Source organism: Scheffersomyces spartinae, assembly GCF_019049425.1.
Source record: "Scheffersomyces spartinae strain ARV_011 chromosome Unknown scaffold_28, whole genome shotgun sequence".
NCBI classification, from domain to species: domain Eukaryota; kingdom Fungi; phylum Ascomycota; class Pichiomycetes; order Serinales; family Debaryomycetaceae; genus Lizanozyma; species Lizanozyma spartinae.
The window spans coordinates 1-15,601 of NW_025065075.1; the positions used below are offsets into that span (position 1 = coordinate 1).

At 38.8% G+C, this 15,601-nt stretch overlaps 6 protein-coding genes across 6 annotated transcripts; 1 reads left to right on the top strand and 5 right to left on the bottom strand.

The window, feature by feature from the left end:
* Nucleotides 1-1,699: 1,699 nt before the first annotated feature.
* Nucleotides 1,700-2,166, bottom strand: KQ657_003069 (uncharacterized protein; the record flags this gene model as incomplete). Its single annotated transcript, XM_043193805.1, has 1 exon — nucleotides 1,700-2,166. A coding segment is annotated over one exon (467 nt), but the record flags the coding sequence as incomplete, so codon positions are not given.
* A 2,192-nt stretch (nucleotides 2,167-4,358) lies between these two features.
* On the bottom strand, nucleotides 4,359-5,540 carry KQ657_003070 (uncharacterized protein; the record flags this gene model as incomplete). The annotated part of the gene is made up of 1 exon (XM_043193806.1): nucleotides 4,359-5,540. The coding sequence occupies one exon, from the start codon at nucleotides 5,538-5,540 to the stop codon at nucleotides 4,359-4,361; it is 1,182 nt and encodes a 393-aa protein (XP_043047027.1).
* A 2,135-nt stretch (nucleotides 5,541-7,675) lies between these two features.
* MSN5 (karyopherin) lies at nucleotides 7,676-11,638 on the bottom strand (the record flags this gene model as incomplete). The annotated part of the gene is made up of 1 exon (XM_043193807.1): nucleotides 7,676-11,638. The coding sequence occupies one exon, from the start codon at nucleotides 11,636-11,638 to the stop codon at nucleotides 7,676-7,678; it is 3,963 nt and encodes a 1,320-aa protein (XP_043047028.1).
* Nucleotides 11,639-12,044: 406 nt separating this feature from the next.
* Nucleotides 12,045-12,953, bottom strand: RPF1 (rRNA-binding ribosome biosynthesis protein; the record flags this gene model as incomplete). The annotated part of the gene is made up of 1 exon (XM_043193808.1): nucleotides 12,045-12,953. The coding sequence occupies one exon, from the start codon at nucleotides 12,951-12,953 to the stop codon at nucleotides 12,045-12,047; it is 909 nt and encodes a 302-aa protein (XP_043047029.1).
* A 523-nt stretch (nucleotides 12,954-13,476) lies between these two features.
* On the top strand, nucleotides 13,477-14,373 carry KQ657_003073 (hydroxyacyl-thioester dehydratase; the record flags this gene model as incomplete). The annotated part of the gene is made up of 1 exon (XM_043193809.1): nucleotides 13,477-14,373. One exon carries the CDS (start codon nucleotides 13,477-13,479, stop codon nucleotides 14,371-14,373), a length of 897 nt encoding a protein of 298 aa, XP_043047030.1.
* Nucleotides 14,374-14,471: 98 nt separating this feature from the next.
* On the bottom strand, nucleotides 14,472-15,100 carry SOD1 (superoxide dismutase; the record flags this gene model as incomplete). The annotated part of the gene is made up of 2 exons (XM_043193810.1): nucleotides 14,472-14,923; nucleotides 15,088-15,100. The coding sequence occupies 2 exons, from the start codon at nucleotides 15,098-15,100 to the stop codon at nucleotides 14,472-14,474; spliced, it is 465 nt and encodes a 154-aa protein (XP_043047031.1).
* Between the last annotated feature and the right edge of the window lie 501 nt (nucleotides 15,101-15,601).

Genomic DNA, 15,601 nt, shown 5'->3' on the forward strand with positions numbered 1-15,601 from the left:
AGAAGTTGTTCCGCTAGACTGGCTAGATTCAGAAGTAGATCCCGTAGTCATACTTGAGGCAGATGTTGATTCTGAATGCTTGCTGGACCCAGGTGTGGTGCTGGTAACCACACTTGAGGAGCTAGTGATACAAGGAGTAGTGATAGTTGTAATGCAAGTTGATTCCAGAGTGGTCATGTGACAGCTGGTATGATCACAGCTGGTAATTGTGACAATAGTAGTTGAGCTGGTAGTATAAGTGGAGTAACTTGTTGTTTCAGAGGTCGAACTTGAAGATCCAGAAGATACACTGCTAGAAATTGGACCAGATGGTGCACTGGAGGAAGTTGATCCTAATGGTGCACTGGAGGAAGTTGATCCTAATGGTGCACTGCTAGAGGCTGACCCAGATGGCACAGTGGTGGACTTTGAACCGGTCAAAGTGGTAGTGTAGGTGGTAAGACAAGTTGATTCCAGAGTAGTGACATGGCATGTTGTATGGTCACAGCTGGTGATAGTAATAAGGGTAGTTGAGCTAGTAGTTAAAGTGGAACAACTTGTAGTTTCTGAGCCTGAGGTTACATCTATCTTTGAGGAGCTCGATTGTGATTCACTTGGTGAACTCGACGATACACTCAATGACTCATGAGATGACACACTAGAGGATCCAGAAAATTCACTAGTGGAAACCGAAGATGAACCAGAAGAAGCTGAACCGGAAGGTGCACTGCTATAAAGCGAACCAGATGGAGCACTATTAGAAGGCGAGCTGTGTGGGGCACTGCTAGAAGAAGCGGAGCCATAGGGTGCACTGCTTGAAGGCGAGCCAGAAGTGGAAGTGGAAGAACCTGATACAGATGGTGCACTGGAAGCAGCAGAATTACTAGTAGAATCAGTTGTTGGGCTAGAAGGAACACATGTAGTGGTATAAGTAGTGAGACATGTAGATTCCAGAGTAGTCACATGACATCCTGTTTCATTGCAGCTCGTTATAGTGGCTGTTGAGACTGAGCTAGTTGTTACAGTAGAAGTTGTTAATGTGGAAGCAAAACTCAGAACAGCTCCAGAACTTGTACCAAAAGTAGAAGACGATACAGCAGTAGTAGTAACACTAGGAGTAATTGTTGTAAGACAGGTCGACTCCAGTGTTGTGGTGATACACGTCGTAGCATCGCAACTGGTGATAGTCAATGTAGTAGTAGAACTTGTCACAAAGGTAGAACTGGAGCCTGATCCGGAACCCAATGCCAAGGTTGAATCAGAACTAGCTAAGGAAGATGAACCATAAGATGAAGACGAAGCAGGAGTTGAATCTGATTTGATATTTGTTGGTGATTCAGTAGTTGCAATTGATGTAGAGGACGTGTGAGAACCAGTTGTCTGTGAGACTACATCACTGCCAGTAGAAGTTGAAGTGGTAGTAGATAAGACTTCTGTTGTTTCTGTGACAGTCACAGTGGTACAGTATTCGTTGCTGCAGTGAGTTTTCACTTGAGTGTTTGTTAATGTAGTTGTAACAGTCCAAGTCAAACATGTTGTCAGATAAGAAGGTTCTGTACTCGATGCAGGAAATGTACTCGATCCAGGTGCAGAACTCGACTCAGGTACCGAACTCGAAGGCGTTGAAGATGGAGATTCTGTATTGCAATTTCCATCAGGTTTCTTCCAGCAGTAACCTTGGGCGTCGTTGCTACCGGTGCAGCAGAAGGTATAACTATACGATATGGGGTAAGCAGCATTGACACAAGCGGTAGCATTATAACCACCTTCTTTGTATCCTCTTTTATTCTTACCACAATGCCATAAGTATACCACAGATATAGGAGGAACACAGTATAAATCCCCACTTATATCGGCAGGTCCTGTGATTTCATACTGCCAGAAGTTTGCATCTGATATTTCATCGACTCTACTTGCTTCGTCAAATAACGTAACTGTTTGACCAGTTCCCACGAGTTGTAACAGTTGAAGTGAATCCTTTTGGAGACCAGAGTCAATTGAAAAACTCAATTTATATTTGAATGTAGATTCACCCTCTTGTGAAACTTCAACTCCAAACTTAGGTTGAGGTTTAGTCATATCAAACACAGTTGTGGGGCATGCATTATAGGGTTTTATAGCACAATTCGTTGCGTTAGCCACACTCACTATCCCCAATGCAGAACTAACTAGAGTTGAAAACTTCATTTTGACTTGCTTGAAATATTGTTCTCAGCAGTTGTCAACAAGCTTCTCAGAATTGTTGATGACTAAAGAATGAAAAACCTCTTAGACCTTGGGAAAGCGCCTTATTTATATTCTATTCTTCAATCAGCGGAAATCCTCCTTCCATCACTTAACAACAGTTAATGTTGGCTGGCTTGGTGGGCCAACTGTATATCTTGATCCACCCCTGTTGCAAATTAAAAATAGTAATTCACCTACGCAACTCACTGTATGTAAATCTCCTACAGTCTTTGTGCACAACAATAAAATTGATTACCCTACCTAATTCTGTCAAATTCTTTGATCATGCAGTTCCAGCTATTGATCCTCATAATAATTTGTATGAAAGTTGTCTCGGCTTACAGCAGGTCAACCTTCGGTGCATTTCGCACCCATACTAAACTTACAGAAAATAATAACTATATGTAGGACTTTTAAGTGTTGTGATTAGGGAAACCCTGCATGACGCATGTAATTTAGGTGAGAAGTACGAAGCTCGCCTAAATATAACAATTTGCATCCCTGCACAGTATTTTAGAATTAGACGGCACAAACAGGGCTGGTCAATAGGAATCAATTAAAACAACTTTAAAACAAACGTTGAAGTGGTTTTAGATTTGATTAGCCTTGTAGATGGGTGGCTGGCTGATCCGATGGCATGTACGTATCAAGGGTGTATCATACGAATACCAACTAAGAATCATTTGTTTCAACATAGTTTAGTACATTCTTATTAAGAGAAAAATTATTTGGCCTTGTTCTCCAACAAACTCAACAATAATAATCCAATTTATTCAGTTTTAGTTTTAAAGCAATTCTACTTAATCTCAACGTGAGTTACTTAGTGGAAAGATATGCTCGTGCACGTAAATCAACCCGAGTCTAATGGAGATTATTTAAAGGAGCTTCTCAATACTGGGGAAGAGATCTGAAATTAACTTTCATTCCGTGGAAGTGGGGATTAAAAATATAGGTGCCATTTTAGGTCGAGGAGATTGAGTCACCTTCCTTAAAGGTAGGTATAAGAGACTTATAAACTAATTTCCCCATTTTTCAGTTAACACGGCGAAATGTAGTGGCAGAGTAAACGATGAAGAAGCCTTGTCAGTGTAAATCAACAAGTAACAACAAAGTATAGCAGGAACTTCGATAATAAAATGCCGAGTGTCGAGAAGGAGTCCTGAAGATAGAATGTGTGATATCCCCTTTTAACCGAGACTACAGTGGGGATTATCCTATCAATTCTAAACAATTGATTTGGGGCGATTGTACATACATGATCTGAGAAGCCATAAAGTTAAAAATAAACACAAGTGCTATTGACAGAATGTGTGCCAGTTCTTTGCATTTTCGCAAACTGTAAGAATACACAGATGCACGCAATTCGGAATCCTAAATCGTAACGGAGATCATATGATAATTTAACATGAGAGGCCAGTACACCTTTATGATAGATAGTCTTAAAATAGCTCATTGATGTTTCGTGATGTTACGTGATGTCTTGAACTTACCTTTGAATGGCTCGTCGACTCTTTTTTATGTTACTGGTGCACGGGAGCAAGTTTTCACTATATTGCTTATCGAGCATAATTTGTGTTCATCTCTATTGATCCCCAGCCTAATTGAAATTTTCTGTTGAGAATAAAAGTGCATGGTTCGTGCACCCCTATCCGACACATAAAGCCACTTAGTAAAATGGATCCGTTGGGGGGGCCAGGGGGGCGTGGAAGGTCTATTATGTAAAGGTAAGGTTTATGCCCCTTATTGTTCGGTGCTTTTACACATGTACTATTATTAATATTATGAATTTATTGTTATTATTGCTATTAGATGCACGAGTACATCTATTAGCGAACTCTTGATCCAGTGTTCCATTCACATCTATTGTCTGACTTTGTCTAGCTTCATTGTAGAAACTAACACTGTTCTAGAAGCGCATGGGGACTAAAATTAGATGTGCCAAGTGTTGAATATACTAGTTAAAACTATCTGAAGGAAGAGAAGTGGTCTGTTGCTTTGTAATTAGTTGAAGTTTCAAGAAAGCACAGCACGGCTTGAGCCAGGACCTTTTGGTGTCACGTGAACATAGAGATATACATAATATAATTGCAATCATACTTCTAAAACAAAGAAAGAAAGAGATATAAATAAAGGAAAAAAAGCTAACGATAGAATTAGAAAACAAAGCCTTCTATGGCATTAAACATCGCCCGCAAGGAGCTATCATAAGCATGAGCAAAAGCAGAAACATTGGTAGAAGGATAATTAAAATTAGAATACCTTAAAGTTCTTTTGCACCCGTCAATTGCTTTACCGCCATTGATCATTTTATCAACCCATTTCACAGCCGCTGGGGATCCAAAAACAGCTTCTTTGATATGGCCTGTAGATTCAGATACAGCAAACTCAAACGATTTAATACCCTTATCACACCAATCTTTATATAGGACTTCGGTACCGTTGATGGGGATAATATCATCCTTGATTCCTTGATATACAAACACTGGAATCTGAGGAAGATAATTCTCGTGACTCTGATAAGTTAAGTTGTTCATAATTTTGGAAACTCTAGGGTCATTAAGAACACCATATCCTTCGTGCTTGATCCAGTGGTTGTCTCCCACAAATACGGGAGCTTTAAAGTATTGAATTATGGATGCAGCCATACAATGATCATAACTTCCAAAAGCTTGCTTTATCATGTCAGGTTTAATTTTTTCATGGATAGTCGCATTAATTGAGGGATACTCTCTACTCAACCCTCCTAAGCCTGAGACCATAAGTCCAGCATAAATAGAACCATCAAGATGCATTAACAAACTGGTCAAATTGGTGACCATTCCTCCCATGCATGCACCACGCAAAACTGTTTTTAATTCAGGTGCATATTCTGGTTGTTGAGCAGCAGCCCATCCTGTTGCAATAGATCCACCACTGTATCCCCACATAACTGTATCAGGGCTATTACTAAGCCCTGAGAAGCTCCCGGACTTTAAAGCGGCTCTCACACCATCCAAGGTATGTTTCCCTTCTCTGATTGCAGCTGCAAAAGCTGCATCTAACCCTTCATAGTCGGGAGTAATGACATAATATCCCTTTGAAAGCATCGTATTGATAAGCAAAATTTCAATCCTAGTAGTAGTCGTTGCATCACTACTTCCAGCCTTGAAGGCATACAGCGGAGCACAATCTACTGAAGCAGAATCCTCGGCAGTTTGGTACGACACAAGCTTATTCTTTTTAGCATTTGGAGGTTTCAATAACGTAGCCATGAAACATGTTTGATTCCCCATAGAGTCTTCACTTTTGATTTTGAGTAACCATGATTTTTCAATAGCTGCTGGGTACACAGCCATATCAAGAAAAGTAGTTTCTTTGTAAGCGATGATTTCACCGTTCTTGTAGCCAGTCAAGTTGTTAGGGCAAGAATAAAATGGATCAAGACTCGGTTTAGTCACCTTAACGGTGGCTGGGACTGCGCGCACAACTGCCGCGATAAAGCATAGAATCACTAAGTAAAACTCCATTGTAAACCTTGTAACTGTAAAACCACTAGGAGCACATGTAGACCTTAATAGAAAAGTGCAAACATAGACAAACTTCCGTTTTTAAATACATTGAGGTATTGTTGTGTATTTACGACGACAACTACTTCCTGTCTATTTGCATTTGCAACCATTTCTTCTTCCGGAAAGAGACTTCATGAAGAATCAACTTCGTTGCCCCTGCTTTTTTAAAGTATTGTAATTCACATTTTATTGTGTACAATTCTTTCAAAACGGAAGCTTCCCCGTTGTCATTTGCAAGTGGTTGTTGTTGCAATGCGTACCCGTGTTCTTTAGCTTGATACAAACTCTGCCGATGTACTGAAGCCATTACAGTGAAAGTGGAGACTTTTATCTACTTTGGTATATAGATTCCCTCTTCCCCACAACGCACACAGTTCGTGTGACGTTTGAGCCCACTGCAATGGTTGAAACTTACAAATGTTGGAGTTGGTGATTGACGGAGTTCGGTTTTGTGTCACAAACATAGGGTGCAAAACTTCCCAAGGCGGTAATAGTTAAATGGTTCCTGAATTAAAGCCGTTACAGTTACCGCTTGATAGGACATTATTTGGCCCCGCTTTTCGGTCCGAAGTTTATCAGGTTGCCGAGACTTGCATGAGTGGTAGCATATTCATACTTTTTCATAGCACACTTCAACTTGACGGCTTGGAATTCAAAGAAAGGAACAGTAAGTTGCAGCACATTCACTGCTATGTACGGACATGGTACTACTTTATTCACATCATGTATGAAAGAAATTAAAAATGATCTTAGCAATAATTTGAGCAGACGCTACTCACGGAGAGAAAAAGATCGTCCTGGAGCAACAGATGTGCGTTTTTGGCATATCGCAGACAAACGATGTGACAGCCGGATTATATTTGAAACCTGAATCCGAACCTTGCATCAAAAACAAACTACATCCCAAAACAATAATCAGCTGTGGCGATGTTGGGAGGTTTTCGAGACGATAGGATTTTTTTAACTTTTTCTTATTGTTGTTCCCGTTTGAACTTAGACGGAGTTTACGGCCAAATAGTAAGCTTCCAAATTATACGTCATTCAGTCACAAAGGGGAACTTCATCCAATGTGTGTCAATTATTTCGATTACAAATATACTTAAAACAGTTACAATTAGTCCGCCATTAAGTTTCGACCTAATATTTGGTTAGATTACGAGAAATTTTCGTGAAAATGAAGACATATACAAAACATGCCATAGAATTCCAATCTACGAGAACCTTCAGCTGTGAGGCTTTCTACTGAAATTCATGTTTGAACCCATCGAAATAATATATGGTACTGATAGACAAATAAGTGTAAGTATTACCTAGATTATATGGTAGTGTACAAACCAACAAATATTATTACTAAGGGAACCGTTACCCAACTGACGTGTTCTGCAGTGTGTACATATTACTTCTTAATATTTACCACACAGGATATATTGTTCCATGTACATGCGGCCGTCCAACCAACATGCGTATACTCCAAGAGTCCTCAAACTATGTAATCCAAGTTATCCTATAAAAAGTGCCTTCAATATAGGATTGTTCTTATGTAGAGGACAGGACAATTTCACCTGTTGTGAAAGTCCAAAATAACCGACCATACTTCCAGTTCTCCGTTGAGATTCAACAGAATCCCTTCCATTGGGTAACTGTTCAGAACAACTATAAAAAGCCTGGTTAACCAATTCCATTGACTGTCCTCTAATAATAGAATGAACAAGCCACTCCAGAGGGGTGTACTCTGTATAAAACCCATTATCAACATTCTTAAAAGATCGTCGTCCCCTAACATCTAGATCCAAATCACAGGGTGCAACTGTATGAAGGATATATGCACATTCTTTAACAAATTGATCCCCGCGCATGTAATACTGCAACCTATATTTAGAATACCAATTATTCGACAAAAACTTCCAAGCTATTAGGAGTCTCTAATCATCCCCAAAAAGGTTATTAAGAGCTCCACTTTCGGTGAAAGGATCATTCATTAAATCCACTCCTTGAGCCTTTTTCTTGCGTTGAGCTTGAGCTGCTTCAAGTTGCTCTTTCCGTTTAGCTATATCTTCATCTTGTCCCACTAGGCCGCCAACACCACTACCCGCAGCTTCTTCCTCATATTCCTTAGCAATGCGTACCAATTCAAGTAACGCACTTCGTTGATGTTTAAGTGACTTGGAAGCAACTAGTAAAGATTCAAAGTTACTCATGCTATGGGTGGTTATGTTAGGTAATGTTTGCATCATGACTCTGGCAGGATAATCACTTTTAGATCTTAATGCGCAATATAATGTGGTCAATGCAATAGCAGCTTCGGAATGTGTCTCAACAAAATAATCATCCATAAGCACATGTAATGTGGCTTTTATCAAGTTATCGCAAAGATACTTATCCACTTCATCATCTTTAAGCATAATGTCAGGTAAGATGTTTCGGATAATCAAAATGGTATTAAAGGAGCATTTCGTATCCTTGAACATAATAATATGACAGCAAATCTGTAAAAAAGTAGCCATGACTTCCTTCCTTTCAATAATTAATCTCTTGCAGGCAAACTGGGTATCTGAAATCGATTTGGCGTTCAATTGACTTGCAATGTCCATAAGCAACCGCACAGTGGTCGCAGTCAACTGCCTTAACATATGCTCTTCCATCATTTCTTCACTTAAGGTTTCATCATCTTCATTGCCATGTAATTGTAATCCATCTTCGTAGACCTTTTTCCAACGGGAAACAAGCAAATTATCCAAATCAATGAAGACTCGTGGTAACAATTCACTCATGAAAACATCAACATATTTCACTGGACAGTTTCTCACTACACTCCGAAGGCAACTATTAATCATATGCTTCCAACTATGCAATGTGATACCAACTTGATCACCTGCTACGGCTTTCCATATCATAGTTGCAATATTTGGCATCTCATAAAGTGTGTCTTCAAGCTGAGAAAGAGAACCAATTGTAAGAAATGCATATTCACGGGTATACCTTATCAAATGCCCTACTGAATCTGCAAAATCTCTTAATGTAAGTGCAGCTTTAACATTCTCTTCAATGAATGTTTCCTTGGATTGAATCAGAACACCTTGTTGCCAAAATCTTTCCATACAACTGTACTTGATAAAGGATTGAACTTCAGAGGGTAAAGTCTTCCAATTTTCTGGGTTGTGGTAGGCCTGAATTTGCGTTAACAATTGCAAAATGTGTGGGATAATTGGCTGTACTCGAGGTTTCCATAATCTTAACAAGTTCAAATATTCTGGAGAATCATGACTCAACTTTTCTATACTATATTGTATGAAAATTCTGGTAGCTCTGATTGGAAATATTGAGGACCAATGATCCTTCAACTTATTCTTTAAATCCCGGCCCTCGTCATCCATTTCTGCCCTTAACAAATCTGTTTCAGCCGTTATTCCACGCTTTTGAAAATATTTAGCAATTTCAACAATACCAATTCTTTCCATAAACCAATGTAAATCAAGTAAACCCTTCTCTAATGCTGGGGATGACCATGCACTTAACTCTGGATCAACTATTTTCGCAAATAATTTATCTTTATCTTCAATCGAAGAACGGGAAGTTATCACCAATAAGAAAGATTTGAAAGCAACATTCTCATGATTAGATACCTTCTTTGACAGAAGGATATTTGCAATAACATTTTCCAATTCAGTGAAGATCTTCTTCAAAGATTCTGGCATAATGTATGCCAAACGATTCAATTCCGTACCACAACAAGTCCTTAAATCACGTATAATTTCCTTCTCTTCATCAGGTATATCTTCTGGAAGGTCAAACGTGGCAGTTGTCAAAATATTCTCCAACACTTGAAACATAAGTGGACTTACATCCTTCAAAAGGGGAGCAAATTGAACCAACGTTTGAACCTTCTTCCGAATCAATAAAGGCAGGGCAAAGTTCATTGCTAATAATCTTTCACCCAAGTTTTCCACCAATTTATTTAGTCTATCATTTATGACATCAAAATCATCTCCAGTATACCATATTCTCCATCTACTAATTCCCCGAATACAATTTTCAATAATGTTAAACTGTGCCGTACCATAGTTCAAAGCATCTGATTTTTCATCCAATTTATACTGGTTTATACAAACATTTCCCAAGTCAGAACTGAAAAACACTTGTAGTCTATTTTCTAACCAGTTCAACCCCTTTTCAGGTTCCTTGCAAACTGTGATCCGTACGATATCCTCATTGAATTTCTTATAATTGCTCAAGAATGAAGAAGCATCTGGAGTGGAGTCAAAATCAATATCTAAAAACTTCTTCAGTATGTTCTCATCATTGTAGGTGTAATTAATTGTTCGATTTGCTGTTGTTTCCAAAAGATCCATCAAGATGTTGACTATTGGTGACTTGCTACTCAATTCATCAAATCTTAAAACTGTAACCCACATTTGTAAACTCAATCCACTTATAATGAGACTTGGATGTTGAGTTGTAGCCAACACTAACTGAAGATAGTTGTCCACGTCAGATCTTTCCCAACTAACTCTACACTTTGAGGATATATTAAGGTATTCACTCAAAGAAACAATCATTTCCACAGTTTTTTTCAATAAGGCGTAAACCAATTCGTCAATATCATCGGCATCTATTTCAAGTGATTGATAGAATTGACGTAATTGTAAGACCCCATCGGATGAAAATATAGAACCAATAAAGAATTCAAAGTCTTCATCTGAATGATATGTTCTGGTAAACAATATATGAAGACAATCAATGGCTAAAGTTTTCAATTTAACATCGGGGACTTTTAATATTTGGAAAAGAGTTAAAAGGATGTTTTCATCACGTATTATTTTCGGTTGAACCCAATGCAAACAAGTTTTGAAAGTCCCAAGAATTTTGGGAACGAAGGTCTGGCAAGTATGTGAATCAATGTCATTATTTTGTAAGACTTCAATGAGAAATCGTGACCAGGTAATGAACCAGCCAATCAGGGAAGCTTTGGAAGAACGTAACTGGGGACTGATGCTTTCATAAATGGAGTTCAAGACTTCATCTGATGTGACTATTTGAATGCATAATTGGTTGAGAATGGCTGTTCTCTTGGAGGCGATTGGATCATCCAACAAATAAATGTCTTCAAATAACGTTCTGACTATAATAAGAGATACTTCACGACATACAATATTTTCATTCCACAATTTCCACAAATCAGCATCCATTGATCCCCAACCATCAAGTATATCTTGTTTAACGGAATCTTTCCCGTTTGAAGTATCATCATCTTGAATTGAGTTGGAATTAGTTGTATTTTGTTTTGAGTTATTTCCAGCCGGGTGGATTGAACTGGAATCATTTGAACTTGAGCTTCCATTGGTCAAAGTACCATTAGATGCATTATTGGTATTGGTACTCGTATTAATAGTGCTATTGGAATTAGTATTGGTGCTACTATTATTATTGGAATTAGTATTGGTGCTACTATTATTATTGTTATTATTATTATTATTGTCATCACCTTCAATCAGCAGTCTCTTAGTCAAATAACTTCCCCAAGATCTCTTAGCTACAGCTACCCATAAAAATGCCAACTTTTCCTTTAAATAATGAGGATCCAGAGGTGTCATTTGAAGAGATAATTCAACTATCCATTGTCGAATCGCAAGGGCTTTGCTCAGATCAAACAAATACCATCGCTTGTTTATAGAATGTTGCAATAATGATAACCCAAAATGTCTAACAATATTATTATCTCCACTGTTAACCCTCAGAGCTAGTTGATAACCCCAATAGGGACTCTGATCATTACTCTTTATGGATTCCAAGAACGCTTGTGCTTCTCTACGTTGCTCGTTGCTGGACTTGGCTCCATAGATCACATCCAACGCCTGTTCAATCTGAATCATACCATTGGGATCCATCCTTATTTATTGTAGTTGTTGTTTATGTCACGTCTTAATTATTATTTATACCTCGTGGCACACAGAATAACGCAGCAATGGATGTACACAGAATAGCACAGCAAAAAATGCACACAATCGTTGATGTTACTATCAAGTTTACGTAGCCGTGCTGGAGCACTTTAGACTTGTTCAATTCCTTAATGGGCTTCAATAGTAGAAGGCTAACAGTAACTTTGATCATCGAAATGTTCAACGTCAGCTTTTGTTTTTCGGTTTAATTTCAGATTGTATGCAGGCTATCGTAGGGGATATATAAGGTAGATTTTGTAAGGTAATAGTGTACTAATAGGGTCGGTGTGTGCTTGTCTTATGTAATGAGGAGTCTTATGCAATGTATGTAGCTATATAAATATGGTAGACTTCATCACAAGTAGAACTTCTTCTTGTCTCTCTCCATATCTGGACGATATTCCCAAATCGTATCACCTCTAACACCCTTCTGAATTCTACGCAACTTAAGAGTAAATTGTGGTCCAAGCTCTTGCAACCCAACCTTTTCTTCATTACGGAAAACATACCGATGTCTTCTGAAAAATATATAATCACGTTGATTGTGCAAGGTGATCACCTGACGACCTTTGAATTCTGGTTGTTGAGGCCAAAGCGATTGGAATAACCTTCCAACCATCTTACCTAATCGAGTTTGAAAGTTATTAAGTACAAGTTCAGGGGTATGATCTGTGGCCCTTCCGTGTCCTTGAATATCTTTGGTTTCAACAAGTGATTTGACCGAAAAATAAAACGTAGGTCCCTCAGGTAAATGTACAAACGTGAGCCCACTAACTACTTTCTTATCCTCATTGATAATTATAAGACAAGTATAATCTCTTTTGGTGCAAAAGTTGGCCATATCAGCTATAGAATATTCTGCCTTCCGTTTAACAAACGTCACATTAGGAAGAAAGTCTAAAAGAATATCTGCAAATTGATATGCTTGTTTCTTAGCTCCAATGTTGGTTGTAAGTAAAATTTTAGGATCTCTTTCTCCAGCTTGCTCAAAATACTGTGCAAATTCATCTTCTCCTTCAACTTCAGCAGCAATGGTTTCGTCAAATACTCTTTTGGAATCTATAGTGTCTGGAACATTTTCAGTTACTCTCTTTTCGCGAAGCTCAGGATTTTCACGTTCCTCTTTAGCTCTTGTTGACCGTTCTTTATGTCTTTGCTTGTTCTTTTCATGTTTAAGCTCTGAATACAATTTCTGTCGTCTATGCTTGTTCTTTATGGATTTCAAGAGCTCGCTGGTACTCCTTCCTGTATCTTCCACGCCCATGCCTAAATACGGTACAGTTAAAGATCTATATATATTCAGTGTCGTTATATATATCTCCCGAACAGTCACATCTCATCCTACACATTTCCGATGAGCATTACACTTACTCTTTTGTGCATACCCACGACTTATCGCCAAATGGTTACCCGCAACTTTAAGATTTATTCCCTAAACGTTACCCGGCGCAACCCCCTTATTGCCGTCCATTGCTACTGCACCCTGTGAGTTGAGTGTGGTTGTTAAGTGACAATGAACCCTTTTGCATTACACAGGCCTTACGATGTCGCACAGGAGAATGGAAACTTGCAGAGTCTAGGGTCGTGTCTTCTTTAACGTACTGTAACACTTGATAAAGGACTGGCTATAAGGAGTATTCGTAAACGGAATCTCGGAAACGATTTCGTCCACAGGGTACCGAAAGGAGGAACGTCATGAGGTAGTATATAATTAGGAACCTCATTTCTACCTACGAAAAGACTACAAGTCCCCTTCTCCCAAATATATAATTACTCTAGAGCACATAATGTCGTCTTTAGTAAGACATTGGACTAAGGCAATTAAGGCGAAATCATGGAGATCAGCTGACAATGCCAGTTTAGGACCTGCTAATCATTTAATTAACCTTCTTAATCAAGTACTCCCTGCTGGGTTCTTCAAGAAGCAATTGACATTCGGTGATAAAGTCCCCCCCGGGTTTCAATTCCTTTACAACTTACAGAACAACATCGTGATGGGACGTGATGGGTATGATGATTTCCAGGCACCAATGGTGAAGAACAAGGAGTTATTCCGAAGAAGAATGTGGGTCCAAGGGAAATATGATTTTGGTACTGCCTATACCAATGGAGAAGAAACACAGAAAATAGGACAAGAGTTATGGTGTAATGAAACGATTCCTACTGTTAGAAGTCTTAATGAGGGAGAGTCGGTGTTTGTGACTATTGAAAGAGATTTTGGAGCCGTCAAGGAGTTTAGATCATTAGTATACACCAACAAACAGTACGAGCTACCATTAAGTTCTGGTGGCAGTGAAGGTAAGGAAAGTGAATGGCTCAGTTCAAATGGATACAATGAGGTTATTGGACTCAATGAGTTGCATCGAATGAATGTGATAAAGTATTCATTCTTGACTTACAATGTTCATAAGATCCATTTGGATCAAGCATATGCTGAACTGGAAGGGTTACCTGATTTAATTGTTCAAGGCCCATATTTAGCCACCATTCTTTTACAATTGTGTCCCCCTAAAGGGCTTGTTGGGTTCAACTATAAGAATGTACAGCCATGTTTTGTGGGAGAGGTTCCAATGGTGTATATCAAACGGGAAGATAAGGAGATCAAGCTTGTTATGGTTGATGGATCAGGTAGTAAGCGGATCATTGAAGGAGTAGCTTCATATGATAAATCTACAACTGAGTAGGTTTCTTCTACAAGCTAGCCTAACTTGGAAACATCAATTGGCGTACTTAGATACATATATACATATACATATATGCATAACATATAAATATGTTATACTTAGTTGGCAAGACCAATAACACCACACGCAGGTCTACCACCAGCATTACCAGTGATCTTAGAATCCTTATGACCACCCTTACCCAAGTCGTCGACACCAGAATGGACAACAACAGTTCTACCAAGAATTGAGTTGGCACCAATCAATTTAACAAGTAAGTCTTGTTTAGTACCCTTGGCAACACCTTGACCATCAGTGGTGATGTTACCCAAGTCACCAACATGTCTGTCATCATCTTCTGGGGCACCGTGTTCAAGACCGAATGGGTTGAAGTGGGGACCAGCAGAGGTACAACCGTTGGTGTTATCACCAAAGGTGTGAATGTGGAAACCTCTTAAAGCATTTGGATCATTACCAGAGATTTCCCAAGTAATAGTAGTGGGTTCATCTTCTTTGGTTTGTTCAAAGTGAACAACACCAGAAACAGTAGAGTCTCCTCTAACAACAGCAACTACAGACAATAGTTAGTATTAATTTGCTCATATGAGCAATATATATGAGTACTTCTGGTACAAGCACAAGAACAACATCAACAGTTCGTAACTGTATATCTATGTACGCATATGCTCGTATAGTTCCTCGTATATATACTCGTATTCTAGCTTCATCACATACCTGCCTTAACCATTTTGACAATTCAATTGATACAATTCAATCAACAGCAATTGATATAAAGGGATTGGACAACCTTATTTATATATTATATGGAAAAATTTCCAGCCACTAAAAGGATACAGTGGAGGAGGAAACTTGGTCACAATTAAGGTGTTGTTGTTGGACAGTATAAGCGGTAGCACCGAGAGCCACACATAATCAGAATTTGGTAATGTCTAACTCCGTGTGATCACCGGAAATGGCATCCATATTCCATCAACTTACTAATTGTAGTGGTTAATGCACGTTCAGGGTCTAGACCGTCATAGTGACATCAGACTGACATCAGTCAAAGCAACCAAAAAATCAGTGGTTGTCTTCAATGCTGTCCATTCATTGGGGGGCTCTCGTCAATTGAGTGATATGATTGGCTGAAGTAATGATTATCAAGGTTGATTGCAATATTTGATGGAAATGTCCATTATTCTAGTAAATAGCGGTAGAGCCATAGACCTTTCATCGAGGACATACATAC